Source organism: Balaenoptera borealis, assembly GCF_965194805.1.
Source record: "Balaenoptera borealis genome assembly, chromosome: 13".
In the NCBI taxonomy this organism is placed as follows: Eukaryota; Metazoa; Chordata; class Mammalia; order Artiodactyla; family Balaenopteridae; genus Balaenoptera; species Balaenoptera borealis.
Genome location: NC_138870.1, coordinates 38133186 through 38156207, shown reverse-complemented (window position 1 = coordinate 38156207; position 23022 = coordinate 38133186). Strand labels below are relative to the sequence as shown.

Genomic DNA, 23022 nt, shown 5'->3' with positions numbered 1-23022 from the left:
CCACGGCCATCAGAGAAGAAAAAGAAATAAAAGAAATACAAATAGGAAAAGAAGAAGTAAAACTGTCACTGTTTGCAGATGACATGATACTATACATACAGAATCCTAAAGATGCCACTAGAAAACTACTAGAGCTAATCAATGAATTTGGTAAAGTTGCAGGATACAAAATTAATGCACAGAAATCTCTTGCATTCCTATACACTAATGATGAAAAATCTGAAAGAGAAATTAAGGAAACACTCCCATTTACCATTGCAACAAAAAGAATAAAATACCTAGGAATAAACCTACCTAGGGAGACAAAAGACCTGTATGCAGAAAACTATAAGACACTGATGAAAGAAATTAAAGATGATACCAACAGATGGAGAGATATACCATGTTCTTGGATTGGAAGAATCAATATTGTGAAAATGACTATACTACCCAAAGCAAACTACAGATTCAATGCAATCCCTATCAAATTACCAATGGCATTTTTTTTTTTTAAACTTTGGGTTTATTTATTTATTTATTTTTATGGCTGTGTTGGGTCTTCGTTTCTATGTGAGGGCTTTCTCTAGTTGCGGCAAGTGGGGGCCATTCTTCATCGCGGTGCGCGGGCCTCTCACTATCGCGGCCTCTCTTGTTGCAGAGCACAGGCTCCAGACGCGCAGGCTCAGTAATTGTGGCTCACGGGCCCAGTTGCTCCGCGGCATGTGGGATCTTCCCAGACCAGGGCTCGAACCCGTATCCTCTGCATTGGCAGGCAGATTCTCAACCACTGCGCCACCAGGGAAGCCCACCAATGGCATTTTTTACAGAACTAGAACAAAAAGTCTTAAAATTTGTATGGAAACACAAAAGACCCCGAATAGCCAAAGCAGTCTTGAGGGAAAAAAACGGAGCTGGAGGAATCAGACTCCCTGACTTCAGACTATACCATAAAGCTACAGTAATCAAGACAATATGGTGCTGGTACAAAAACAGAAACATAGATCAATGGAACAAGATAGAAAGCCCAGAGATAAACCCACGCACCTATGTGACAAAGGAGGCAAGGATATACAATAGAGAAAAGACAGTCTCTTCAATAAGCGGTGCTGGGAATACTGGACAGCTACATGTAAAAGAATGAAAGTAGAACACTCCCTAACACCATACACAAAAATAAACTCAAAATGGATTTGAGACCTACATGTAACACTGGACACTATAAAACTCTTAGAGGAAAACATAGGAAGAACACTCTTTGACATAAATCACAGCAAGATCTTTTTTGATCCACCTCCTAGAGTAATGGAAATAAAAACAAAAAGAAACAAATGCGACCTAATGAAACTTCAAAGCTTTTGCACAGCAAAGGAAACCATAAACAAGACGAAAAGACAACCCTCAAAATGGGAGAAAATATTTGCAAACGAATTAATTAATCTCCAAAATATATAAACAGCTCATGCAGCTCAACATTAAAGAAACAAACAACCCAATCCAAAAATGGGCAGAAGATCTAAAGAGACATTACTCCAAAGAAGACATACGGATGTCCAAGAAGCACACGAAAAGCTGCTCAGCATCACTAATTATTAGAGAAATGAAATCAAAACTACAATGAGGTATCACCTCACACCAGTTAGAATGGGCATCATCAGAAAATCTACAAGCAACAAATGCTGGAGAGGGTGTGGAGAAAAGGGAACCCTCTTGCACTGTTGGTGGGAATGTAAATTGATACAGCCACTATGGAGAACAGTATGGAGGTTCCTTAAAAAACTAAAAATAGAATTACCATATGATCCAGCAATCCCACCACTGGGCATATACCCAGAGAAAACCATAATTCAGAAAGATGCATGCACCCCAATGTTCATTGCAGCACTATGTACAACAGCCAGGACATGGAAGCAACCTAAATGCCCATCGACAGATGAATGGATAAAGAAGATGTGGTACATATATACAATGGAATATTACTCAGCCATAAAAAGGAACGAAATTGGGTCATTTGTGGAGACATGGATGGATCTAGAGACTGTCATCCAGAGTGAAGTAAGTCAGAAAGAGAAAAACAAATATCGTATATTAACGCATATATGTGGAACCTAGAAAAATGGTACAGATGAACCGGTTTGCAGGACCGAAATTGAGGCACAGATGTAGAGAACAAACGTATGGACACTAAGTGGGGAAAGCAGTGGGAGGTGGGGGTGGTGGTGTGATGAATTGGGCGATTGGGATTGACGTGTATACACTGATGTATATAAAATGGATGACTAATAAGAACCTGCTGTATAAAAAAATAAATAAAATTAAATTCACAAAAATAAAAAAATTTTAAAAAAAGAAGTAAGAATTTATAAGAAAGAAAAAATCCCACTAGTAAAGGTAAATATACAGTAAAGGCTGTGGATCAACCATTTTAAAAAGCTAGTACAAAGATCAAAAAATAAAAATTGTAAAATCAATTATAACTGCAATAAAGAGTTAAGGGATAAATATAAAGGTGTATAATATTACCCAAAACACAAAATGTGGAGGAGGAAAGTAAAAAAGGTAGATCTTTTAGAATGTGTTTGAACTTAAATGAATATCAGTTTAAAACAAGTAAATATTGTTATAGGTCAACATATATGAACCCCATGGTAACCACAGATCAAAAACCTACAATAGACACAAAAATAGAGAGAAAGAAACACAAGCATACCACTAAAGAAAATCATCAGACCATAATGGCAGAAACTAAAAGAAGAAGAGAACAGAAAGACCTACAAAAACAACCAGAAAACAAGTAACAAAATGACACTAAGTACATACCTATCAACAATCACTTTAAATATCAATGGAATAAGTGCTCCATTCAAAAGACATATGGTGGCTGATTGGATATAAAAAAACAAGACCTATCTATGTCCTGCTTACAAGAGACTCTTCAGAGCTAAAGACAAATTTAGGCTGAAAGTGAGAGGATAGAAAAAAATATTTCATGCAAATGGAAACAAAAAGAAAGCTGAGATGATAGCAATACTCAGATCAGACAAAGTAGACTTTATTTATTTTTAAAATATCTTTATTGGAGTATAATTGCTTTACAATTGTGTGTTAGTTTCTGCTTTATAACAAAGTGAATCAACTATACATATATATATATATCCCCATATCCCCTCTCTCTTGCATCTCCCTCCCACCCTCCCTATCCCACCCCTCTAGGTGGTCACAAAGCACCGAGCTGATCTCCCTGTGCTATGTGGCTGCTTCCCACTAGCTATCTATTTTACATTTGGTAGTGTATATATGTCCATGACACTCTCTCTTTGTCCCAGCTTACCCTTCCCCCTCCCTGTGTCCTCAGGTCCATTCTCTACATCTGCATCTTTATTCCTCTCCTGCCCCTAGGTTCTTCAGAACTTTGTTTTTTTCTTTTAGATTCCATATATATGTGTTAGCATACAGTATTTGTTTTTTTCTTTCTGATTTACTTCACTGTGTATGACAGACTCTAGGTCCATCCACCTCACTACAGATAACTCAATTTCGTTTCTTTTTATGGCTGAGTAATAAATATTCCATTGTATATATGTGCCACATCTTCAGACAAAGTAGACTTTAAAACAAAGGTCTATGACAAAAGACAAAGAAGAGCATTATATAATTACAAAGGAAACAATACAAGAAGAGGATATAACATTGGTAAACATATATTCACCTATTAAAGGAGTACCTAAATATATAAAGCAAATATTAATAGACATAAAGGGAGAAACTGACAATAATACAATAATAGTAGGGGACTTTAATACTCTATTCATATCAATGGACAGATCCTCCAGAGAGAAAATCAATATGGAAACAGTGGTCTTAAATGACACATAAGACCAATTAAACTTAATAGATATCTACAGCACATTCTATCCCAAAACAGCAGAATACACATTGTTTTCAAATGCACATGGAATGTTCTCCAGGATAGATCACATGCTATGTCACAAAACAAGCCTCAACAAATTTAAGAGGATAGAAATAATATCAAGCATTTTTCCGACCACAATGATGTGAAACTAGAAATCAATTACAGAAAGAAAATGGGAAAAACACAAATGTGGAGGCTAAACAACATCTCACTAAAAAACTAGTGGGTCAATGAAAAAATCAAAGAGGAAGTCAGAAACTACCTTAAGACAAATTAAAATGAAAACACAACTTTCCTAAATCTATGGGATGCAGCAAAAGCAGTTCTAAAAGGGAATTTTATAGCAATACAGTCCTATCTCAAGACACAAGAAAAATTACAAATAAACGACCTAAACTACCTTTTAAAGGAATCAGAAAAAGATGAACAAACAAAGCCCAAAGTCAGCAGAAGGAAGGAAATAATACAGATCAGAGAGGAAATAAATAAAAGAGACCAAAAAACAATAGAAAAGATCAATGAAACCAAGAATTGTTTTTTTAAAAGATAAGAAAAATTAATATGCCTATAGTCAGGCTCATTAAGAAAAACAAAAAAGAGGACCCAAATAAACAAAATAAGAAATGAAAGAGGAGAAATTACAACCAACACCACATTAATACAAAAAACGTGAGAATACTATGAACAGTTATACACCAACAAATTGGACAACTTAGACATGCAGAAGTATTTAAGACTCTGCACAAAGATATCAAGCAACTATGAGACAAATAAATATATGTAAAAGTATTTAAGAAGGGACTAGAAGATTCTCCAAAACTAGGCCTAATTAAGGAAATAATGCCCAACAATTTCCTATGTCCATCTTAAATAGCCAGGCTACCTTTTATTTTAGTTAAGAAATAGATTGTTTTACCAGACTAAAAGGGTTACAGGCACACCTTGGAGATATTGTGGATTCAGTTCCATTGTGGTGACAATAAAGCAAATAAGCAATAAAACAAGTCACACAAATTTTTTGGCTTCCCAGTGCATATAAAAGTTATATTTACACTACGCTGTAGTCTATTAGGTGTGCAATAGCATTGTCTAAAAAAACTGCAAAATTTACCAAAATGTGACACAGAGACAAAAACTGAGCAAATGTTATTTTAAAAATGGTGCCAGTAGACATGCAAGGTTGCCACAAACCTTCAATTTGTAACTCTATACTTAATAGACTACAGTGTGTAGTGTAAAAATAACATTTATATGCACTGGGAAACCAAAAAATTCATGCAACTCGCTTTATTGTAATACTTGCATTACTGCAGTGGTCTGGAACTGAACCTGCAATATCTCCAATGTATGCTTATAATCTGTCTTTTCTTTCTTACTTGCTTGTAAGGTTTCACTATAATATATCCAATGATTACTCTTTTCCCTTTTTGAGAAATCCTCCTCAGAACGTGTAGTGCTTCCTGGATATGATGATTCATATATTTGATCAAGTCTAAAAAATTCTCAGCTATTATCTCATTAAATATTACTTCTCTTCCAACTATTCTTTAATCTCTCTCTTCTAAAATCCTATTAGACCAATTCCAGACATTTTTTGCTTTATCTTCCATATCTCTTATCTACATTTTCATCTTTTCATCTCTTCAGTCTTCCAGGTAATTTCCTTATATCTATATTCCAGACACTATTTCTATCCTCAGCTGTTCAATTTGCTATTTAATTTGATTTAGTGGAATTTTTACTTAAATGATTACATTTTCAATTTTAATTTTAAAAGTTCTATTTTCAAATCTTTGTGGCCATTTTTAATACTTTATAAATAAAAAGGATAATAATATTTCATTAATGTAAAAGTTATATGAAATTCAAATGGGTCATAAATAAAGCTTTATTGGAATACAGCCACATACATTCCTTTCTGTATTGTCTTTGGTTGCTTTTGTACTGCAACTGAAGAGTTAAGTAGTTGTAGCAGAGGCCTTATGACTTGCAAAGCCTAAACTATTTACTATCTGACCGTTTACAGAAGAAATTTTGCATTCTTTTTCCATCTTCTTTGCTGGCTCTGCCTCCTCTGTTCTATCTCTAAATGATGTAGTCTGTCTCCGTCTCTCTTTCTATACACATATATATAAAACGTTATGCACATTCTAACATATAATACATTATGTACAATATTACACATATCAGATGTTATATAGGTTTCTTTCTATTTGATCTTTGTGCTTCTATATCTAATAAGCTTCTCAAACTTAACGTGTCAAACACAGAAGCCCTCTGCTGCCAGCTACCTCCAAAACCTGATTTTCCTCTATTCTTCCCCATCTCAGTTGATGATACTATCATCTACCCAGGTGATCTACCCAGACATTTGAGTGAGCCTGGATTTCTCCCTATTGCTCATCCTGTACAAACAATCCATCATTAAGATCTATATATTCTATTTCCAAAATATAATATTTTGGAATATATTCAGTCCGTCTCAATTCGTTCCCTAAACACAGCATCCATTTCATTTTTTCTTATCATTTATCAACAGCATATAATTATTTTACTTGTTTAATAATGCATTTTCTATCTCTTTAACTAGAGTTTAAACTCCCTGAGGAGAGACCATCTCTGTCTTACTTACTACAGTATCCCCAGTACCTTGCCCACTGTAAGTACTAGAGCAGTTGATAAGTATTTTTGAATAAACAAACTGGGAGATGCTTGGTAGTAGCTATAGCTCAAAAGGGCATTAATTCACCTTTAAAAAGCTGTATTTATCTTTTGGTTAACTGTAACTACATTTAATAGAAGCAAGCAAATATCTTCAACTCAAAAAAAAAAAAGGGTGATGAGGGGAGAATTTTGTTTCTCTATTTTTAACTGGAGTAGTTTACTAAACAACATATTTTTAGAGAATAAATAGTTATGTTATTTTAATGACTGAAGAAGACTATGGTTTATATAGAAACATTAAACTACAGTTTAAAATGTCTAAAACTCTGATATCAGTGATCTGTACTATACAAAAATATCACTAGAAATTATTCAGTGCTATCTCAATTTAATAGCTATATTAGGCAAAGCAAGAAAAATCCAGATAATTAATGGAAATAAATGAAGAAAAAAACTGCACAGGTATCTAACTAAATAATTTAATGGCATTACTATGAGGCTCTGTTAGTACTCAGGCAAACCAAAGATAATTCCTTATATGATCAAGCGAGTTTATTGTTTTCTATCATCATATTTTCCTTTGATTTTATAGCCCAGTAGTATTATATGTATGTTTTGATTTCTAATTAATGCAGAATATTATATGATTAGGATACTGTAGCTCACTTTATAACTGTTCACACATGCACAGTGTCCCTCCTTATGGGAAGATTTTATTCCTCACCCTATTGAACTCAAGCATGGCCACGTGACTTGCTTTGGCCAGCGAAATGTGAGCAGAAGTGCCATGTGCCCTCTTTGGGTAGAAATTTTAAGAGTTAGTATGTGCTTTGATATACTTTCCTTTCCTTCTACCAAAAGTCCAGAAATACTTCAGATAGAGGGTACTCCATCAGCTTGAATCCAGGAATAAATTCTATGTGGAGGAGAGTTATGGCTCACAGAGATGGACATAAACCTTTACTGCTTTAAGCCATTACAATTTTGGAGTCATGTGTTACCAGAGCATAACTAACCTATCCCTATCTTTGAACATTATATACATTTGGAACAAGTAGAGTAAAACCTTACATTGAGAGTGTGTTGCCTAGGAGAAGGCCATTTGAATTAGTTAGAAGTCAGAGTTGTAGAATATTTTAAAGAAATCAAAACTTATTATTTCCAAATCTAACAAGAACCTAATTAGAGGACTAATTGGTACTTATGCTCTATTAAAAAGGTGAGACTTTGGCAGAATCTATCTAATTAAACAATGCAGTCTGTAATGCAATATTGCAATGGAAGAAGAAATGAAAGATGTTGGTGTGTCATTCAATTAAATGGTGTGCCATTTCACAAGTTCATTGCTGAATGACTGGTCAAAGTGTGTAGGCTAAATGAAGAACGTGTAGCTAGAGCAGAAGTGTTGGATTGGGGCTGGGGGTGATTACTAGATGGAATGATGGAGAGAGTGAAATATATGTAGTAACTTGAAAAAAAGGGAGGGTATTGGAGTGACATAAGGAATGCCACTGAAGAATTACACCCCACAATTTAAATGGTCGACTTTCAAGCAATGCTTACTTTAGAAGCTTTGTAACGTTACTCTAGTTTCCAAATAAATCAAAGCTGTGAAACTCAATAGAGGACTGGGGGACTAGAAAAAACTCTAGGGATTAATTTTTGTTTATTGGCCTAAAATACTTGTTGTATTTTACATGAAGCGAAGTCTCACCAGAGAAAGGACACTCTGAAGCAAGGCGATTAACACATCTAAATTTGGTTCAGAGAGCCTGGATTCATAGCCTTAGAGTGGAGCTGCACAAGGGATTAACTTCTCTGTGTGTGCTTCATAATTTTGGCAGTAAATGCAAACAACTTAATGTTCATCAGAAGGGACTACTTTGGTGTAAACATTGGGGAACATGACAAAATTCGCGATGCAATGTGTAGCCTTCCTTTTGTCCAAAGCAGTCATTCAGGGCCAACCAGAAAGTTTTGCAGGATTTCAATATGAATGAGAGGCACCTGTGACTCTGAGGACATTGAGCTAATGAGAAACGGTTGAAAAGGCTACTGCTCAGCAGCACCCAGGGTAATTTCCTCAAAATCTTTCAGTGGTTCTCACATTTCACTTGGGGCCAAGCAGTACAAGGGGAGACGTGGTTAGAAATGATCAATGAGCAAGGAATGCCAGAGAAACTGAATGGCCTGGAAAGAAACTGGGAAGTCTCCCAGTTACAGAAGAAAGTCAGTAAAATAGAGCTTGAAGGTTGAATGCAGGGCACGGAGATGAACAATGCCCGAGGCATGGCAAAATAATACACCAATGCCAACAGAGCCAGCCAGGAAAGACATGTGCAGGAAAAGCAGGACAATCAGAGCATGAGTCCTGCCAGATCAACACTGAAAACATATTTCAGAGGTGAGCCAGATTTTTAGAATTTATTTCAAAGACCTGAGAGTATATGGGATGAGATGGGGTAGAGGGAGTGGGAGAATGTTTAGGAAAGAATAGAATTGTATAGAAATCAATTGAGTAATGATTATTGAAGTGGTTGAATATGCCTAACTCTTAACATATTCCTGTATTTTTCTTTAAAATCTTGTTTTCCTCTAATTCAAGGATTAGGATGTACTCTGCCTAAGGCTCTGAGTCGTGAGTGTGTGTTGGGCTATGGAGAGAATCTACACAGTTAGAAGTTATTGCGAAATATTTGTTTCTCCCTGAGTAACCCTGTACCAGCCAGACTTAAAGGTTACTAAAAGGGATACAAAGGGTTCCTGAATCTTCTCCTTTAAGTTGAGAACAGAACCTAGCTCCTCACAATCGCATCTCCTTTTAAAAGATGTCTGATTGTTGGAGCAGGTGCTCAGAGGCTGCCAATGAGAGGTCAGCAATTCATCCTGGACTTCATCCAGTGTCTGTATTACCGGGGCTATGAGAAGGCTTCTCTCTCCACCAAGCACAGAGACTTTCCTGCTCAAAAGGAAGAATTCTGCTGATCATGGAGGGATGGGAAGAGCTTCTTCAGACTCCATTACAGAGGTCCAGGTCTTAATGGAACTATTGTAAGCATGCGAGTTTAAAACCAAAAAAGATATACTGTTTGTTGTATCTGTTTACCACTTAAAGGATTTGAGGAGACACACTAAATGGATACACATATAACAGAGACATTAAAATAAACATAAAAGATGTAAAGTGAGCTAAGGAGAGGATGGAGATGAGGGAAAGGCAGGCTAAGGGAGTTACTGCCATTGAACTCTAAAATTAGCTCAACTTCTTGGCATTCAAAACACATCAGGAAACACAATGGCTATATAGTTCTCACGGTCTGATAAAACTAAGCATACTGGTTCCTTACGAGAGACAAGACTTGCTCAGACTCTAAATTCACAGATACCTTCTAATTCTCCTGCTTCACCCCATCATCATTGCCACAAACCCAGCCCAAACTCCTGGGACCTCTTATCTGGATTACTTTAATGGTCTCCAATCCCAGTTTTCTCCAAATCTCAGCATAGCCGCTGTACCACAGAAGTGATCTTTTAAAATGCATATAGGAGATCATATCTCAATGCAGAGACTGAGATACAACTGACAGACATTATTGAGATACAACTGACATACATTATATTAGTTTTAGGTATGCAACACAACCATTTGATATTGCAAAATGATTACCAAAATAAAATTAGTTAACATCCATCAACACACATAGTTACAATTTTTTTTCTTATGCACATCTCATTGCTTTAATGACAAAGTCCAAAATCCTGAGTGCTGCATACAAGGCACAATCTGGCCCCAGCCTACTTCTCCAGCCTAATGACAATATAGGTCTCGGCCTACACTTTTCCCTACAGGCTCTCTCCCCTCCTCTCCTCCTCTCCCCCTCCCACCCTTCTTTACTAGCTAACTCGCACTCATTATTTTATACCAGGCTATCCCATAGGTTTTACCCATCTGACCCTGAAGTCATTTAAGTTTGTCATGATGCTTTTTTTTTTTTGGACCAGATCTTAGCATAGGCCAAGGTGGTTCTTTAAGGAATGAAAACTCTATATAACAAAATGGGCTGAGTCTCTTTGTGCATTCTCAATTATTAGGTTCTTTTTCGTAAATATCAGTAGCTTCTAACAATTAGTTAAGCAAATTAAGGGATATAGAGACATTCCCATAACCCCACTACCACTAGGTGTGAAAGCAAGTGTCAGACTGAATTCTATGACGCACTTAAACATTTATGTGCAGGCGGGTACAGAGACAGTCATATAATAGGTTTTGGAAGCTCAGTAATGTCCAGCTCTTGGCCCTTTCAAGGTCACATCCTCTAAGAGAGATCTGCTTGAGGAAATGTGACAGTGTTCTAGTCCTGGGATGCTGCTAATCCTAGTTGGGTTAGGAAATGAGTTCTGTAAGTCAGTGGCTTAGCACAGGCCTGGTTCAGAATTAAGCCTTGGGCTCCATTCTGGAGGTTAAAGGCGTTCACATAAAGGTGGAATGCTTCCCTCCACATCTTAAACACCACTTATTGATCTCCTGAAAAATAATTTGTAACGTTCATTGAACTAACTAAAAAAAGTCTGGTGTTAATTGAAGATAAAGATAACTGTTGGGAAAGGCAGTCTTATCATCCCCCACTTGGCTGAATGGGCCTGGGGCCTGGAACACTGCTTTACCAGGAAGGGAAGAGCCCACCCAGCCTGGGCTGGGCTCATTGCCTCTCTTGGCTCCATCAAACAGCCTCACCTCTTTTGAACCTTCAGTCTCCTGTCTGTAGCACCTCTTTTTTTCTCATCATATAGATATATTCATCTCTTCTTTTAACCCATGACTCCCTTTAGCTTTTCCCTGTTTCTTCAATCTCTACTTTCCTATCTTCTATTGACCTTCAATCATCCACAAACTGATTTCTGCCTCTCTTGCTCCCCATGAAAAGCCTCTTGCCCTAGTCACTTAGAATCAAGTTATTTTTTTGGTCTGAAGCATTTACAGAGTTGCATATTAACTAAGGTAAGTGAGGATATGCTGTGGAAATCAACTCTTTAAATTTTAATGGCATTAGCTAATAAAGGTTTACTTTTTGCTTATGTCATAATTTACTCATGGAAATATTCATGGTCACTGGCCTTCCAGGGTGATTCAGGGACTTAGGCTCCTTTCACCTTGTGGCTCCACCATGCCCTGGGGACTTCGGGTCCTCAGCTGGACCTCTGACCTGGTGGCTGAAGAGCAAAGAGTGCAGAGGACTGTGTGCATTGTTAGCAGGGGGCAGCCCTGGAGGAGAAATAGATCACTTCCCCTCTTACTCCATCGGCCGTACACAGCCTGCAGGGGAGGCTGGGAAATGCACTGTGGCTTTTGTCCAGCTGGAAGAAGAAACCGCTAAGCATACAGCAGTTCTTTACCAAAGCTTGCCATTCACAGTTTTCTGAAACTGTCTCTCCCTTGTCTACCATTCTCTCCTGGTTTCTGTCTTCAAACCTTGACTGATTGTTTTTTCAGTCTCCTTCACAGTTCCTCTTTCTTTTTTCCATCCCTCCATGTTGGTATCCCCCAGCATCTATCTCCTGACTCACTTCCCTTTTCACTACATCATTCTCCCTCGAAGATTTCATAAACAACCAGAACATCTATCTCCATCTTTTTGTTCATACCCCCATGTAAAACTGCTCCTCCTCTTACAAGTCCCCATCTTCATAAGTGGGCATCTGCTCAGTCACTGAACCAGAACACCAGAGAAGTCAGAGAAGTGCTCCTACATTCCTCCCTTATCCTCTATAGCTGAGGTTTCTCAGCCACCACACACTACTGACATTTCATGCTGGGAGCTGTCCTGTGCATTACAAGATGTTTAACAGCATCCCTGGATTCCAGCTACTAGGTGCTAGTAGCTAACCGCTGGCCCCCGCCAAGTTGTGACAACCAATAGTTGTGACATTGCCAAACGTCCCCTGGGGAGGGAGGGGGGTCACCCCCCGCTGAGAAGTGCATTATCCAGTCTTATTGATTCAATCATTACAATATTTATCTCCTCCATTCCATTTTCTTACCATTAACTTTATTAAGTTCCACATCATCTTGTGTCTGGATTTCTCCAGTTGCCTCTTATCCGTCTGCGGCAAGTTGGCTGACCCAATAGTTTCTTTGCTCAAATCTTCACTGTCACCTTCCCCTAAAAAAAAAGGAATACTTGTTTTTCAGCCCCTCTTCGAACGGCCAGGCAACACCATTTAGCGTGGCAAATCAGGTTTGTGGAGAGGGTGACAGTTGAACTTAAAGGTTCCAAGGCTTTGGAATCATCCAGTTTAAATTGTGTCTCAGCCTTAACACTCTGGTAGTTGTGCAGTTTTAGGAAAGTTACTTAAATGTCTCTGGGTCCCATGGCAACACTGGGATAACAATAGCACCAACCTTGTAAGATTATTGTGGAGATAAACAAGTTAAAATGTGTAAAGTGCTTAGTGCTGTATCTGTCTAAATGTAAACACTGGATAAATGGTGGCTATGATACAGGAATGGCAGCCATGATGTAATCTCTCTATTCCTTGCTAATCTCAAAGGTGACTACTTCACATCCTATCCTCAACCACGGTCCACTTTTTAAGACTCAGTTTAGGGGAGACTTCTGGAAGCTTTCTCACACTTTTCTCTCCAAATTACAAGATGTTACTTGTTTTTCTCCCTCACTAGGCTGTGAACTACAAGGCAAGGACAAGATCTTTCTTTATATATTCCCAGGACCACCACAAGTGCTCAATATACAATGAAATGCTCTGTAAAGGTATGTTGATTAAATCAGTAAGTGAATGAATATTAGTAACAGGCACCAGCCTTGCCAGAAACTTCTCTCCCGTTTGGCAGCAGCGGGGAAGGGTGGACCTTTAAAAATCTTTGGACATACCAAGTGTAAATGAAACACAGATCAACCAGGTGAATTTTCAAGAGGAAATTTATCTCACAAACCTGGCAACTCCAGCCAGCTTTTAAGTAAATGGAAGCTAGGGACAAAATTATTCTTAGGGTAAAGAGTAAAACTATACATGTGACCCCCAAACTTTGCAGACATCCTTTAAAAACTGTACTCTAAATAAATGCATCTAAATTTGCACAGGAGAGTGGTAGTGGGAAGTGTGAACTGACAGAGAAGTCACAGTGTAAACACTCCATTGACATAGACAGTCATGAGCAAAATGAGGCTGCTGGGACTTCCCTGGTGGCGCAGTGGTTAAGAATCTGCCTGCTAACGCAGGGGACACGGGTTCGAGCCCTGGTCTGGGAAGATCCCACATGCAGCAGAGCAACTAAGCCCATGTGCCACAACTACTGAGCCTGCGCTCTAGAACCCGTGAGCCACGACTACTGAGCCTGCGTCCCACAACTACTGAAGTCCACACGCCTAGAGCCTGTGCTCCGCAACAAGAGAAGCCACCACAATGAGAAGCCCGTGCACCACAATGAAGCATAGCCGCTGCTCGCCACAACTAGAGAAAGCCCACGCGCAGCAACGAAGACCCAACGCAGCCATAAATAAATAAATAAATAAATTTTAAATAAATACTTTTTTTAAATAAATAAATTTTAAAAATGAGGTTGCCTTGTGGTTAACTAGAACTTTTAATGACACATGCTTTTTTCACCTGTCCAGTCTCTATTTGGCAGACTGTCAATAAATTGAAAATACCCACAATTCTAGGGTAAAAAAGAAAAAAGAGCAACTATAATTCTAAGGAGTTCAGTGTTCACACCCGGGTCTCTGAGGAGGCCCCAGCCACCTTTGGTTTGGTGGTGGCTTTCTTCCTGGGTTTTGGACTCAAGCATCTGTCGTTTGCCACTTAACCAATTCCAACCAAGATCCCCTTTTCTAGATCAAAATTTATTAGATCACCTCTTCTTGAGTGCTTCCTAAATCAAATCTTACTAAAAAGTCACTGGAAATGAATTGCTGGAAACTGAGAAACTTCTTAAAAGGTCTTCAAGAAAAACATTTCTTTTCCTCTTAAACAAACAGGGGCCACATTCAATACGCGAACAAACCCAGTCTTTAAAAGGTACCTTTTCATCTGTACCACAACAAGTCTCAGTAACACGTGTGGTTTTCTCTGATGACTATAGCCCTTCAAGACACTGGTGACTCCCATTCTCCTCCCCTGGATGCCCTGAAGTGACACCAACACGGGAGAGCCAGGGGTCACCCAACAGGTGGTCCGCCGAGCGCTCTCCAGGTGCCAGCGCCGCCCGCGCTCAGGGCGCTCCGCGAGGGCGTCCAGGCGCCCTGGCGCCCCCGGGGCAGCGCTGGCTCCCTAGCGAGGGCCGGGGCCGGGCTGCTGGGAGGGGGCGAGCGCCCGGTTCCCGTCGCCTCCACTCCCGTCTCCTGCGGCTACGCGTCCCCTCCCCTTACCAAAGCTCGGACTCTCGGAGTTGCCCTTATTGTTGGCCGCGTCTGTCACTTTGTGGGCCGGGTGACATGAATGGATGGGCTGGACACACCTTCCAGCCTTCTAGAAAAAAAAAAAAAAAAAGTCTGGATCTGCACAGAGGGCGGGAGGGACTCCCCCGGCGCCCCCAGAGCCAACGCTGCGGGCAGGGGAAACGCACAGCTCCCCCCTCCCACACTCACTCCTCCCCTCCTTTAAAAAAACGCCCAGCCCAGAAAATAATATCTTTCCCAGCCCGCCGGCGTCCGCGGTGCTCTCGCCTCCTTTCCCGGCTGAGCGCGCTCCAGCGTTGCGGGAGGCGGCGCGCGGGGCGCGGGTCCGGAAGCGGGCGCGCAGCGGTCCGGGGCGCCGCACCATGCTCCCCAGCGCCGTGGCGGCCCATGCCGGCGCCTACTGGGACGTGGTGGCTTCCTCCGCGCTGCTGAACTTCCCCGCCGCGCCGGGCTTCGGCAACCTGGGCAAGAGTTTCCTAATCGAGAACTTGCTGCGGGCTGGCAGCGCCCCGCCGCACAGGCTACCACCGCCCCCGCCCCACGGCCCGGCAGCAGCTCTCGCCGCGGGCGCTCAGGTCCGGCCCCTGCCCGCCAGCCCGGTTCCGCTCAAGCTGTGCCCCGCGGCAGAACCAGTCAGCCCCAGCGGGGCGCCCTACGGCACGCGGTGGGCGTTTCAAGTGCTCAGCCCCTCGGCGGACGGCGCCAGGCTGCCGGGCCGGGTTCCGGGGGACCGAGACTGTGCCTTCCAGCCATCAACCCCAGGTGAGTCCGCTCTCCCCTCCCCAGCTGCGCGCGGCGCCTCTTGGCCTGCGGGTCCCGAGACCTGGGCTCGCGGGCCCTAGTGCGCAGGGATCCGCCCAGGCCTGGACCTTCCGAGAGCACCTAGAGATTCGGTGGAGATGCCGCCTCGGGGGTGAGGAGGGTACCACCACTAATTGTGATTTTCCTCCCCTTCGCGTACCACCAGCTTCCTCTCCGTCCCCTCTTTCTACAAGTGGTAGGGCTGCCTTGAATTTAAGGCCTTTTTGAAGAAACCCTGGAGGCACCTCTTGGCTTTAGGCGAAAGGGCAGCCCCGGTCCTGAGATCTCTGGGTTCGCAGGACCAGTTTCACGGGGTTTCCCAAGTTCAGCGTCTCCACCCGCCCGCTCCTGTCCCGGAGGCCGCGCGACACCCGTTCTCTGGAAAGTTCTTGGCTCGGAGAGCCTCGCTTGGCCCGCTTTGGGGACTTTTGCCTCTTCAAACCGTTGCGACGGTCGAGGCGGTTGCAGAACGCTCGCAGAGATCTTTGGAAAAAGAATTGCGCAAAGTTTTGGCTTTCTTCACTCTTATATTTTGGATCACTAAGACGCAATAAAATCGAGGCTGGCTTTTTTTTTTTCGTGCTGAGCTGGAACAGCCTAATTGGCACCCGGAGTAGGAAGTTCACCAATAAATGAGAATTTACCAAAAGAAGGGCAGTTTTGGTTTGCTTGTTTTAATTGCCGAATAAAACCTAAGTGTTGTGACTGGGAAGAGGATGCGGACAGTTTAGTCAATATATTAGCTAAAGCTTACGGAGGGGCTGCCGAAATTGGCAGTGAGAAAGGGAAAGCCTCTTAGAGACTCAAAAACTGAGATCCAGTTGGATTAATTTTTTTTTTTTTTTTTTTGGCTTGCGTCCTTGGACGATCTTAACTCATTCTTTAAATCCCGGTGGGTTTGTCCAGAATGACTAATAGACGCTTTTTCAGCAGATTTCATTGTCCCACCAAACTGCCGAATCAAATTTATTGCTAATGGCTTTATAGAATTGAACATGTTTAGAACCTGTCCTGGTCTTTCAGTTTGAAATGGTTACTAACAGAATGGAACAAATATAATTATATGAGCACCGGTCTCATTCACATAGTGTAAAACCTAAATTCTAGGCAGCCTTTTTGCACCCTGGGAGAGGAACAAGTACAGTGAAGACAAAGTTTATGTGCCTTGGAAATCTGGGCCAGTCTGTTCTTTTTGAAGTATTAGGAAAATTAGAAACGTATAAAGCAGGTTCGTGTAGACAAGAGCTGGTAAATAATGACTCATAAAAATAACATTTTCAAGAAAATTTGGTGATTTGTATAACTTTTGGTGGTTTGTGTTCATAGAAGCTATTTTTCAAGAATTCTTAAGTTGCTCTTGATCATGCCTGGCTCCTCAAAAAAGTTAATTTTAACCTTTGTAGATTTTACAGGTTAAATTTAAGTAAACCAAATGCGAATCAAATGCAGACATTCCAATAACTCGGAAAAATAATTTTGTATACCTATTCATTTTCATTCAAAATGTTACAATTATTGGGGAAAGGGTTTCCTAACTACATTATTTTTATTTTCAAGAACATATTCATTCTTGTACACTTATTAAAGTATCAAAATGCAAAAATGCGTTTTGGAATAATTGAGAGTATAAGAACTTAAATTTCACTTTGAAGTATTTTCATATAGCTTAAGCCTATATTTTTCCTAATATTTTTTTCAGTCCTTATTGAAGATTTGATGTTTTCCTAGGTTAATTTTTATTTGAACAAATAACTTTTTATTTCAAAAAAATCATTCTTGTGAAGAGTGCATTTAATTTTTGAAACTCAAAAAATATCTTAAGATTAGAACCCCATAAATTTGTGCCCACAAATATGCTGCTTAAGAACATTTAAAAAAATTTTGACAGAGAATATAGCTTTCTGAACCGTGCTCCAGTTTTATTTAAATGTGACAGATTCTTGCCCTACCAAATGAGGAAATTCTTTTGTACTGTGTAGAATTATGAAGTTATAATGAGTGCTGACAATGTTAGCTATCACCTGAAAATTAGAGGAGGATGAAATAGTGATTGACGTTCTGTAAAGAGTAGAAAGGAGATTTAGAAAAGCTACTGTTTTCAGAACGATAAAATACTTCTTTCTGAAACGTCAGTGAACAACCAGTTCTAATCCTTTAGACACTAACTTAGGAGTGGATCACAAAATGTGATTTTAATGATTTCGGTGTATTTGACTACTCATTTTTTTCTCAACTTAATTTGTTGAGTGCACCAGTCTAGATGTTGAATAAGAAAACCCCGGAGTTCTTTTTAAGGGCATTGGTGAAAGAGCACCATTTAACTAGGGGATTTATGCCACTGCATGCATTTTGGCTTCATTATTTTTGTTACCCACTATTAATTATACCATATAGTTCATTCATTCAGCACATGCTTACTGACTGTCTCCCATGTGTTCAGACTGTTCCAGGCCATTGGGATAATCAGTGAACAAAACAGATGACTGTCTCTGCCCCTGTGAAGCTTATAGCCCATGTTCTGTCCTACTTTATGGTTTACCAAGCATTTTCATAATTGTTAGCTGCTTTAATTCTCATAATAGGCCAATTTTTTCCTACAAAGATTATTCCACTTCCTAATTTTGTTTTTGTCTGAAGTATCAGTTTAAACATCTGTGGTCTTGTGAAAGAGAAGAAAATTGCCCCAAATCTCCAGATTCCTTGGATTAGTCTTTCATTGAATGTGAGAAAACTAACGAGGGCTTATGGGATAACCAATTGCATGTATCACAATAATAAATCAGATGGGGATGTTATATCTGAGCCCATAAGGAAAGAAATTGGCCTTCCCCTTCATCTTGTCACGTGTCTGAAAGGTGGTGACAGTTAGTAACACCGGTTTACAGATTATGGATGAAAGTTTAGCTGTCAGTACTTCATCCCTGAAAACTGGCAAGCCTTTAAGTATTTAGAGCAAGCAAAGGAACATTCCATAGCTGTATGTTGTCAAGTTGTGTATATAGAGTAGTTTAAAAACTTAAAAAATCAGAGGGCATTCTTCACAGTTTGAAAGGAGCATGTTGAGTGTGATAACAGGTAGTTGAGTAGATTCACCTCCAGGGGTTGTATGTGAAAAAAAGAATTTTGGATATTATAGTTTATTAATGGAAACCAGGTTTTTCAAGTAAATCCTAATCATCAGAGATCCTCCCCCAGAAGTTCATTGATGTCATTATTTGGTGGCTATTGTGCTAGATTTAAATATCCATGTTTTTGTATATTAAAGAGGGTCCTGAAATGTAAAAAGCTGAAAATTTTAAATTTCTCTTACTTATGCCACCAATTTTCTTCAAAGTAAGTGGAAAAAATAGCCTTGCTTTTCAGTAACATTTGTTATTTTAAACATTTTAGAAAGTGTTTGAAATGAAGATAATTTCCTGAATGTAATTTTAGTGATTATTAAATCTACTCCTAGTGCTGCATATAAGAGGATTAGAAAGCAAATGTTTATTCTGAATAGTTGAATTGAACTGTTCTTTTTTTTTTAAAGTAATTTTGTCGAGTAGGTTGTGCCATGTAGTACAGAAATGGAAACGGATCCATAGTATGTTTTCTGGTACCCCTTTAGGGTTGTTAATTAATGCGTCACGTGCACTCTGATTTTCTTGTCCACCTCACAGTCCCAGATACTCTTGACCTATTAATCCTTGACTCTGTCTTAAACTACTTGCACTTATTTTTTTTTTTTCCAACTGGTAGTTTTATCCGCTTTCACTGAGATAACACTGAAAGTGTGACATAAAATAGCTCCTCTTACATCTTAGGCACTTTGGGGAGGGAGAAGAAGATGAATCTGTGCCCCAGGTGGGGAATCCAGTCCAGCTGAAGACTGTGCTTTGATTTATGAAGCCGGAGTTTGTCATTTATTTTGGCTGACGCTATGCTCTAGGTGTATTTTGGCAAATTAAAGTCACAGAATCTTGACTATTGATGATACTGACCCAGAACCAGGACAAAGAGAATGGGGGATCCAGAAAAGGATAGTGATGGGACCCATGCTGGTAGCTCCTTGCTCAGGCCATCACCCCAAACATCCTTTGGTGGAATTTGTAGATAATACCAAACAATATTCTTACTACACCTGTACTTTTTAAAATAATCTGCTCAACATATCTTTGGATTTATATTAACGTATTAATAACTTTTACGTAGTTCATGAGGAATCAGCTCTGAACAAATTGTTATATGGTCCCCAAGTTCATAAACTTCAGATTCAGGAAGTTCTTGCAGTGAAGAGAACCAGTAGGACTAAGAGACAGGCCTTTTACTTCTGGTTCAGATTGAGAAAACCACACTCCCTCCAAAATAATGTCTGAGTTGGAATGACAAAAGGGTAGCAATTTATGTGCATTTTATTTGCCTCTCACTTTAGCACCTATCCCTCTCTCAATCCCTAAAACATGCTTCTCTACTTTGCTTTAACAGCAAGAAATTTCAATCTGTTAACAGGTATTGAAGCTTTATTACTGAGGTTTAATAATCAAATAGGAGTAAATCCAGTAGGCAAGTAGGAACATTTTAGAATTTCTCCCTTAACTCTTACTCACTTTAGGGATTTGAGGATTATTTTAAGAGGCACAGTGGTTTGAATGCCCAGAAAATTGCGTACAGATTTATGCAGAAGTAAACGTAGGCTCCAGAGGGTTCAGGGTCATGTCAGGAAGCCAAAGGATGTCATGTGTTGTGGGCAACTTAAAAGAATTGCCAACAGTGATTTTTAGCTACTTTTGTTTGCCATCAATGTGGCTCAGATGTGGGACCCAACGCTGTGCATTAGACTCTGTTGTGTTCCTTTTGGAGTGTGCCGCCTCCATCCTGTTCTTGTGCCCGCCAGAAAAAGTCTCTTTTTGCTGTATGAAGACATCTTACGGTTAGTTTTGCTGCTGAACAATGATAGAGATGGTATCAAGTTGAAAGTAAGGGAAGCAACATAGGTCATAGCTGTGTTCATAAAATACTTTTAGCTTCATTGCTATGAAAGTTTTTACAGAAGCAAAAATGTTATCGTCTTTCAAATATTTAAACAAATGTGTTTTTTGTTTTTTTTTTAGAGTCCTAAATTTCTTTATTCTCAAATGCTACAAGTTAACAAATCAGCCATTGGATCATGTTGTGAGACTGGTTTATAATGTGTCTGAATTCCTGAGGCAGATTTTATTTGTTTGGTATCCTGCTTATGTTGATTTAGTTTTTAACTTCTATAATTTGAAGTCATAATGTAAAGTTTTTGCTGGATTCATAAAAAAAGTCACTGATAAGTTACCATTTGTTTCATATTTCTTTTTTTTTTTTAACATCTTTATTGGAGTATAATTGCTTTACAGTGGTGTGTTAGTTTCTGCTTTATAACAAAGTGAATCAGTTATACATATACATATGTTCCCATATCTCTTCCCTCTTGCGTCTCCCTCCCTGCCACCCTCCCTATCCCACCCCTCTAGGTGGTCACAAAGCACCGAGCTGATCTCCCTGTGCTATGCGACTGCTTCCCACTAGCTATCTATTATTTCATATTTCTATGTAACTTTGCTTTATAAGGTTTTTCTAAAGTCTTATAAGTCATTAATCAATAGGATTATCAAATATTTTGTGTAAGAAATGTGTTTTTATGTTAGAGTTGGGGGGTAAATACCTTATTTTCTCCTCAACCTACTTTCCACCGCACTATTTCTCTTGCTGATATCTCCCAGAATTTTAGAATCCATCTTATATCTTTTGGGGAGGCTTGATTCGTAGCTCTTAAAACAGTGTTTGTCCACTTAATCTTGGGTTAACAGAGGCCCTAAATAAAGTTTTTTACCTTAATTACTGTCATTTTTCTTTCCACAGTGAAGGTACACAATTTTTAAGTCAAATTAAAAACAACTTTTAAAAATTAAAACTTTTTTGAAATTTTAAAAATTAATTTAAAATTAAAAACAATTTTTAATCACTTTGTTTTCATTCAAATGCACCTGGAGTCTGTCAGGAATAAAAAGGCAAACTGTAGAAAGAAGCAATATGATTTTTATCTAGGAATAGGAATGCTTGCTAGAATCCTTCTTTAAAGACTTCATTAGATCATGCTTCCATTTTCAACTTTCTTAGTAAGAAATTGGATTTTTGCCTTAACATATAATATGCTTACCAGACCCTTGTATATTTTATTCCAAAAATATTTTATTTTACTTTCAGTAATGTTTCCACTTTTAATGAAATCTCTCCCTTTCATTCTTTTTAGCCTCCAGTCAATACTTGATTTGGCAATGCTGAGTGATTCATCACTTTATATAAAGTTACCATAACTGATTTTATCTTTAATAGCGTTATTCATTTTGTCAGCCAGCTATTAGTCGGGAGTATTTCAGGGGCACACTCTTTTTGTAAGTTATATGAACAGTAAACTTAAGGCACTAAAATTCTCTGAAGTCAAAGGTCAGAAAGCCTCTATAAGTTTTTAGACTTTTGTTTCAGAATCAAACAAAGCATGGGGAAAAGGAAAGGAAAATAAACCATCAGGTCTTTTTCTATATATTGCTGAATATTTAATTGCCTTCTTGTTTATAGATATTCCAAAGATGAACTAGGTTTTTCCCTTTTCTTTCACATGTTCAGGCACCACGCATGCCATAACAGCCTTGATTTCATTAGTTCTAAGTGGCCATCAGAAATAGAATATACAATATGTACATTTATACCAGTCCTCTTGAGAGGACTCAAAATTACTTCTTCCTTAAAAATTTAAATCCCTAATACTTTCAAAATTAAAATATGTGGAGGAATTATTCGTTGAGAAGATTTATGTACATTAAAAGAGAATAAAAACCATGACTGCTGGTGAATTTTTTTATTAGACTAACCTAGGACTGGATTGAGTTTAGGTGTGTTGAACCTACCCTAGAGTTAGATTGGGTCTGAAACCAAAAGACAGTCAGATTCTTCAAAGCGGGAACAGAGTCATTTCTGTTTGTCTACGTATTTTCTATAAGTGCTTTCGCACTACACATTGAACAGCTGCAGCAGAGACCACATGGCCTGCAAAGCCTAATGTATTTACTATCTGGCCCTTTATAGTAAAAGTTTGCCAAAACCTTTTCCAAAGCATAAATGGCAAATTGAGTCAATTTTAAAAGAATGTATAGTTTTCTGAGCTGGTTTTAGCAGTATTTCTTTAATTTTAAAGTCTAGATTCAAATCTAAGGTCTTTAAATTACTGATTATATAATCCTAAGC

At 39.0% G+C, this 23022-nt stretch overlaps 1 protein-coding gene and 1 long non-coding RNA gene across 2 annotated transcripts in view; one reads left to right on the top strand and one right to left on the bottom strand.

Annotated features, from left to right (window-relative positions):
* Window positions 1–21994, bottom strand: part of LOC309608867 — a 75009-nt gene extending 53015 nt beyond the window's left edge. The window contains exons 1-3 of the long non-coding RNA XR_014233131.1: window positions 16017–21994; window positions 14941–15040; window positions 12593–12714 (exon numbers count right to left, since the gene is read on the bottom strand). This is a non-coding gene — a long non-coding RNA (uncharacterized lncRNA). The remainder of the gene's footprint in view (window positions 1–12592; window positions 12715–14940; window positions 15041–16016) is intronic.
* The window catches only part of DBX2 (developing brain homeobox 2), a 46285-nt gene continuing 38464 nt past the window's right edge, over window positions 15202–23022 (top strand). Inside the window, exon 1 of the mRNA XM_082349495.1 lies at window positions 15202–15732. Within this exon, the coding sequence (XP_082205621.1) occupies window positions 15333–15732 (400 nt within the window). The 5' untranslated portion in view covers window positions 15202–15332. The remainder of the gene's footprint in view (window positions 15733–23022) is intronic.